This window comes from Carica papaya, chromosome 6 (genome assembly GCF_054855325.1).
Source record: "Carica papaya isolate Zhongbai chromosome 6, ASM5485532v1, whole genome shotgun sequence".
NCBI lineage: Eukaryota > Viridiplantae > Streptophyta > Magnoliopsida > Brassicales > Caricaceae > Carica > Carica papaya.
The window spans coordinates 3,876,666-3,884,683 of record NC_142314.1 but is presented as its reverse complement, the minus strand read 5'-3'; the positions used below and the strand labels follow the sequence as shown (position 1 = coordinate 3,884,683).

The following is an 8,018-nucleotide window of genomic DNA, read 5'->3' as shown; positions in this document are numbered from 1 at the left end:
GCAAACAGTACTTTCGCCCACTGTTTATAATAAATAATCTACCCATATCATCGTCCAAACATGAGAGAGAGAGAGAGAGAGAGAGAGAGAGGTCCCCTACATCATGAGTGGTCACTTTTGTCTAGGTGAGAGGAGTGACTGGGTTTTTACATGGGCTGTCCTTGTACTTCCAACTGGGTATTCAAAATCCAATCCCCTATCGTTTTTTTCTTCTCGCTATCTTGTGGTACCACTCCCATGAACAGTACAGGACACGTTCTTCCTATATTTTCATAGCTTTTTTCTTTTCTTTACGTTTCCTTCTTCCTTTTTCATGTGGGTTCTTTAGATATTATTCATAGATGTTACAAGAAAATAAAAATCAACAAATGATACAGATAGTTTAATGAGGCGCGAGGGATATTTTCAAAAAGAGATATCAGAATTCACAACCAAGGCTAACCAATAAAAGTTTTCTACACATTTGAATTGCTAAATGGAATCATGTTTAGAAGTACGTGCGCTCTAATATTTTCATGCATTGTAATGACCAGTCTGTATAAAGCATAGCAACTATAAATTCAAAACTAAACAACAAGAAGAGAGTACTTAAATGATAATATAATAACAGGTTATATTCATTTCTTCTGATAAGAAAAAAATACCCCATCAATCCATCGTCTCTATGAGACTTCAATTGCTCGGTTGGAGCTCATTCCAGCCCAGCAAAACCTAATTGAGATGGATCCCTAGTATTGCAACGGGTCAGCTTATTGACTTGGTTGTTTGGAGAGTTTATGTTGTCTTACCCTGCCGTGGCCCTTGGTATTTGAAGTCTTAAGAATGTGTTAGCAGGTCACATGACAACCAAAATGGGCCGCAATTCACCGCCCGTTATCAGCAAGGTGTCAAGATAATCTTCGTGGCACCAATTCATTGAGATGCATGTCCTGTCTGTTACATTTTTTTTTTCAATCTCAATCTTAATTGGGTATATAGAAGTTTACAGCTCCACTGAAGCAGCAATCAATAAATGACTACAAGTAAATATCCGTGGATATCAGTTCAGGTTGCGCAAACAAAAACAGCACGCTCCCTCTTAAGCCTGGCCCAATTTCTGTATATTCTTTTTCTTCGGCTTCTTTGTGCCAGATTATCATGTTAATCATCCAGAAAACTCAATCCTAGAATTTCATCTTGCGGCTTCCAAAAAGGAAATTTTCATGTTGAGGCTGTTATTTGCAGCTATAATATAACTGAACTTAGTAGAGTCAGCATCATGCAAGATTAGAATAGTAGGCATCTGATGCTTCATCCTATTATGGATGCAGAAACGCCAACCACAGTTTCTTCTGGTTGTGTGTTAACTAGAGTCACCAGCCCTACACTGTCAAAGCGTGAAATTATGCAGTATATTAGTAAAGGATTAACAACTTACACTACGGAGAACAACTTACGCACCCACTATCAAGAGCATTGCCTTCGAAGAGGAGTGCTACTGTGGTACGCATCAAAGCTCACAGTAATTTTCTAGTATTTTATAATTATTTAGTAACTTCATACATTTGAGTAGTAAATAACTATATTATGTTATGTTCAAGATATAAAGTTATTAAATTACTATAAAATATTAAAAAATTACTACAGAAGCCTGAAAATGCTTACTAGACAGACATCATGGAATTTTCTTTAAAAGAATACTAAACTTTGAGACACAACCGGGCTGAGGCATTGAGGATTTTCAGGACAAGGGAAATAACCTGATAGTCCTTTGTTCGGTTCATGTCACTTGAGTTCATTTGCTAACGTTTGATGCAGAAGCCTGATAATTAAAGAAAGATAATGCTGCTTCGGCCTTTAGCCACAAACTCCTAAACAGCAAAGCCTGCGGGCTCATTTCCTCAGTTCCACAGGATCCTTGCAAAGCATTCTTAGCAATAGCCTGCATCTTCATCCACAAAGACGTGCCTTGATAACTCCTGCTGTTAAATTTATTAAAATAACTGTCAGCATGACAATATTAAATGATACCTGAGTTATGCCATTGGCTTTTCCCCTTCCCTCATTGTTGCCTGGACAAGAAGAACCCAGTGCTTCATCAAACAATACGGAACAACTTCCTTTCATCTCCAGATCATTTTGAACAGCTTTACCCTTAGTTCTCGTCACCTGTAGGTTTTTAGTTGAGTTCCCTTTGAGTGCTAACCAAGATTCAGGTTCTCAGATTAAGTAGGCAGAAAAATTGATCAATAAAAACAAAACTATATAAAAGGTAAATGCTATGGAAAAAGTCCGCTACAATTTATATGGATGCATAAATAAAGATAAATTACCAAAAAAAAATAAGGACAGTAGGTAACCATTTAACTGTGAAAATGTCTGACCGACAAGAAAAGCACCAGTAAAATAAATATGGTCTACAAATTACAATGAAACTAATTTAATTCAGTGCCTGGGCAGCAAAACACTTTTTCGGAAGATAAGAACTAGTAATTTGATGACGGGACGATCCAGGATTTCACATCTTTACAAATCTTACACTTTGAAACCCTCAAAAACACACCATTCATATCCTGCCTAATTATATTTTTATATTAATTAGAGAGCTATTGATCATTACATGACTTAAAAAGATAAAATTTGAAGCAGCTGGGCATCTCGCTTTCTATATCTCAAAAGCATCAAAAAACTTATCTCTTTCCCACGTGATCCTTCAAAACACCTTGTGGCTTGCAATAAGCCTCAGGTGGATGTTCAAAGAGAGAAAGAGAGCTGTTTACGAACAACCCTAATATCAAACAAAGTGCGCCCAGATTTAGGATCATCAATAATAATGTCTTTTTGTAGCCAAAGGAAGAGTTATCCCCAAGTCAAACCCACAACTCTAATTAGACTCGCATAGATGAGATTGGCCCTAACAACAGTGTCAAAGAGTATTTTGTGTAATGCTCCGGACCCAAACACCATTAACTAAATAACCTTTTGAATCCAAACCACTAATCCTTCAAAGTTTAAACTCAAATTATTGGTAGTATATAACTTGAGTCCTTAATGAAACTTAACAATTATGTATCTTTCTAATGTGGTACTAGGATATCACAATATCCACTATTCAATTTTTTGATGTTCTCATCAAGGGCACATCATACAGTCACAATTCAAATACCCATCAGGTCCAAAATCATACCAATTGGAGTCACCAAACCAACATGTTCTCTAATACCGATTATAATGCCCGGACGCAAGCATCACTAACTCAACAACCTTTTATACTCAAATCACTAGCCTTTTAAAAGTTTAAACTCAAATTATTAGGAGTGTGTAATTTGAACTGAGCTCAATAATATATATCTTTCCTATGTGGGACTGAGAATCACATCGTGTTCTTGAACTTGGTCAGAACGGTCTATCAAAGAAAACCTAGAGTTGGCCATTATCAAACAAGAGGTGTAGGATCGCACTTCCTAGACAAGCCAGCAACCCTCTCAAGTGAAAAAGATCATGAACTGAAGAGAAAATAGAGAGAGGTCATAGAGACAGAAAAAAAGAAAAACACATGAACAAAAGAAGATTCTGGTTTTTGTAACAAGGATGCTAGCATGGATTTTTTTTTACTGGGGGGTGGGAGGTTTTAGAGAGAGGGAGAGAAACAGAGACAGGAGGATTTTAAGCCAAGGGTGTTTCGGATTTGTTTTTCTGAGAAGACTGAGGGAGGACAGGACAGAAAACTAACTATTACTGCCATTGAAGAAAAGCAATATAGAACTAGTAATGTTTAACTTGCATATTCAACAACTCTTTGATCTTAAAGAATCATTTGTTCTCCAGATAATATCACAAGAAAGTTGCAATTGATTTCCATAATATAGAGATCAATGGTCATGCACCCAGTTTAGTAACAAAGTAAAAACATACCTTACCCTCATCAGCTAATTGCCTGGGACTATACGACGTACCCGGATGGCTTGATTCGGACTTTTGATCCCTTGGAGCTGTATTTCTGATATATAAACAAAGGTTACTAATAACATTCCAGGCAATGTCATGTTCACTCTCATTCATTGAAAGAAAATCTTTTGAACAGTGCTGAATAAGCAACTCTGATAGCTCATGCATCATATTAAGCAGTAATTCACCATCTATTTTTGAAGATGCAGATTTGCATGAACCCTGACGTGTTTGAGTAAAATTGGGAAAGAGTTCAACTTCAGTGGAAGATGAATTTAAGACATTTTCTGTTACATGGAAAGACATATTATTCAAAGAATTATTTTCAGTGGCACTAATACTCCTAACGGAACATGGAAAATTTGGCCCTGACACCAGCTGATTATTAGATCTCAAGTACTTCGGTACAAGAGATGGTTGAGGTTCATGAACACAGGAATGTTCAATCACAGAGCTTTTATGTGGCAAACTGGGCAGAAAATTGCCTATTTCCAGTTTATTGGCATTGGAAAGAGTCCTAACAATATTGCTAACTTCTGAAGATCTTTGTGCTTTAACAGAATCCACAACCAATCCCCCGTCTCCAGATGAGAAAGCAACAAAAGAATATCCAGTTTTCTGGAGAGATGAGGAATCATCTCCATCATATTCTTTCTCAGGCTGACAACCGTCTTGTTTAGCAGTGGCAGGTACAAAGTGAGGGGCCAAGGGATTCAATCTGTTAGACGCATCTGTCACCTTACCAGCATGGTTTAAGTTCACAAAATTAGAATCTCTGCCAGGAGATTCAAGTGCAGAGCATCCATACGACTGGTGAGGTAGCATACAGGGTATTTCTGGCTCATGGACATTACTAGAAGATTGCATCCCAACAACACTGATCACTTCTGAAGTGCATCTTCCTGCTTTAACAAATTCTCTTACTCCGTGGTCCCCTGAGAAGAAAGCAACAGATGGAGACAATGCTCTCTGGAATGATGAAAAATCATCTGCATCATATTCCTTTTCGGTGTCTATAGTTTGTCTACTGTCAGATGGCAAAAACTGAGGAGCCAAAGGATTCAATCTGTTGCATGCTTCTAATTCATTACTAGAATGTTGCAAATTAACTGTTCTGGAAATTGCACTTGTTGATCTATAAAATTGGGTTCCTTTCCAACAAGGTGAATCCACCTCAGAGTCATTCTGGTCAAAAAACATATCACCAACAGGACCACTTGCTTCAGCGCCATGCGTTTTTGGATTGACACTATCAGAAACCTTTGGACAATTGATTCGTGGTAAAGATGAATCCCCAACCAAGGGATCCAGTGCCCTGCTTGTGACAAACTCATCCCTCTTTCTCTCCCCATTTCGAATTAGGACTTTCTCAGTACAAGTTATTCCATCTGAGGCACTGCACAGAATTTGAGCCTCCGAAATGCTAACCAGATCATGGACATTTTTCTTGTTTCTCGCTGCACCACTAAAATATGGATCCACATTCTTCAATGAAACTGAATCAATTACAGAAGAATTGGTTGAGGTTCTGAAAATTGGAGGTTGAGCAAAACCATATTCCGATGTCTGGGAAATTGTAGGTGCAGCAGTATGCGCATTAAAATTTGGGAAGAAGCTCTCCTTTGCAATACCTTGTGAATCATAACAAGCATAAAGTTCTGATTAAATACTTATTTCTTCAATGCCTATTGAGTTGATTCCACTATACTGGCTTGCTATATGATTTAAAAAATATTTACTAAATAATGCTGATGCTTTTGAGAACTGTATTGCCAATCCTAAAAGCATTACTTAGATTCATCAATTGCCATGGCAATCTTTTGTCAAAAAATATCAAATATGATAATACATATGGAAGAACTCGTTGAGGCCCGATTTACAAATAAACACTGTACAAACACATTAAAAATGGAAGAAGATATGGAAATATAAATTTTTTAGAGAAAAACAGTAGTGCTAACATGGCACCAAAGGGGTGCCATCCATGTACAGAAGACAGAACTTTACAAAGTATAATCTAAGTTCCCAAAGATCTTCTACATGAAGGTTAGGATGGCTTCTAAACAAGAAACCTGTGAAGGCCTCATGTATTTGTTAAAGGCGATTCACAACATGATCAACAAGAGCCATTTAACAATTAATGATTTAGACAAGATGACAATTACCAAAGCATTCTTTAAGCATGTCATGAACTAATTTGAATCAGACATCTTGATCTTTGTGATATGATACACATATTACTATGAGCACTATAGATCCTTTGCAAGAACAAACAACAAATAAACTACTTCCGCTGATATAAAATTTTATGGACTATGACCAGAACCATTCCGTGTCAATGGTGATCTTCAGCCCATGCCAGACCCCTGCTCTTGTCTTCGAATGTAGGTTTACTTCCATCAACTGTATAGAAGAGGGGACACGAACCTGATTGCAGATCTTACCACAATTCAATTCCAGAACCATCTAATTGAACTATGGATCATAATCTCATGGCTCTGCTATGGCCTATTGGAACTATGGATCATAAGTGAACTATGTACACCGTGGCACATAATCTTTTCATTAGAATTTGCCTTAAATTCTTGTTTGCTTTATGAATCCTAATTTGTTGAAATTTATTACCTAGCCCTGACCATAAACGACATAAATTCTCCATTAATTGGATTAAATGGTAAAGATTTGACAACTTTGGCCTAGGGTTGTGCAATACCCTCTGTTCGAGGAGAGTGTAAGTCAAAGAGATACTATCATGTGAGAGTTTCTTGATTGAGGAATTGCCAAGGGATACTGGATTCAAAAAGAGTGGTCATGTATCAGTATTTTCTCATGGCACTAAGTGGTTGATTAGAACATAATAGTCCTCTTGCAGAGATGGTCGGATGGACCAAATCTACTCCCTTTTTTTACAAGAGTCCCTAACAGTTTTCATTTCAGGAATCTGCATAAAGAAAGGGAAACTTAATGCCACAACCTCAAAAGTAAATTTCAACGTTTATTTAAAAAAAAAAAAAAAGTAAATTTCAACGGGAAAAATGAAAAATTCATAAGCTGACAAAACATGTACTAAGACAATATGAATTTAGCTTGCAGTAAAAATGAAAATGCAATTTATTTCATCATCATTGAGAAATCCTAGCATTGTCCAATTTATATAAAACACAGAGAACACAGTATTGACAGAATTCAATAAATCAAAGACGTATGCAGACCAAATAATACGAGTGGAATAGTGAGCATGAGAATTTGGAAGGACAAAGTAAGCGTGGCAATCGAACAATACCTTGTTTAAGCAAGCTACTGAAATCCATCGAGTCGCTAAAGGAACTCTCTCCTTGGCCCAACCCGTCTACACTACCACTCTCGTGAGATGCAGAGACCAATCCCGAAAAATAACCAGCCTGAGCCGATTCAGCAACAGCCAAAGAATCGGATACCGGGTCACGAGGGATGACGTAAGCAGCTCGAGGTTCATGTGCATCTGGCGGGTAGGGTTTGTAGTAGGAACTAGGTTGGATTTCAGGGGGTCGGTCATGTCCATAGGCGCTCGAGCCTGAGTTGATATGAGAAGTGGAAGCAGTAGAAACAGGTAAAGGATGAAATTGAGTGGAATTAGGTCGCAGAGAAGGGCGATTGACGGTGAAGGGTTGAGCAAGAGCTGACAAACGGGAGCTTTTCCCGTTACGTCTGATCTCACTCTCACTTGTCATCTTCTCAACTACCTCTAAGCCTAATCCACGACAGAGCATATAGAAATTTTACTTCAGTTTCGGGAATTAGCAAAAAACAACCAGTACAAATTTGCAAAATACAGAAGCAGATTATAATATCAACATAATCAAACAGCGTTAAAGACCACCACCACCACCACCACCGTCGTCGTCGGATAACAATCAAAAGAGAAAAAAGTATAAAAAGTAGGTAAAGAAAAACAAAGAAGGCAGATACCTCAAGAAAGAACCAAGTAATTGCCGGAGAGAACGAGAGAGAGAGAGAGAGAGAGAGAACTTGATTCGACTTTTCGGTTCCTGTCTCTCGTCTTCTCCAAAGTTTTGTAGAGTTGACACTCGAAAGGAGGACGAAAGGCACAG

General features: G+C 37.8%; 1 protein-coding gene across 6 annotated transcripts; it reads right to left on the bottom strand.

The window, feature by feature from the left end:
• Positions 1 to 585: 585 nt before the first annotated feature.
• On the bottom strand, positions 586 to 8,018 carry LOC110816412 (uncharacterized). Of its 6 annotated transcripts, none has more exons than XM_022044590.2 (6): positions 7,876 to 8,018; positions 7,211 to 7,657; positions 3,895 to 5,558; positions 2,011 to 2,148; positions 1,740 to 1,927; positions 586 to 1,366 (listed from the first exon to the last, which is right to left on the bottom strand). In XM_022044590.2, exons 2-5 carry the CDS (start codon positions 7,635 to 7,637, stop codon positions 1,775 to 1,777), a joined length of 2,382 nt encoding a protein of 793 aa, XP_021900282.1. In that variant the 5' UTR covers positions 7,638 to 7,657; positions 7,876 to 8,018; the 3' UTR covers positions 586 to 1,366; positions 1,740 to 1,774. The 6 variants fall into 6 exon arrangements, with proteins under 6 accessions (XP_021900282.1, XP_021900283.1, XP_021900280.1 ...); XM_022044591.2 differs by having other exon boundaries at positions 1,740 to 1,921; XM_022044588.2 differs by having other exon boundaries at positions 2,011 to 2,180; positions 3,900 to 5,558.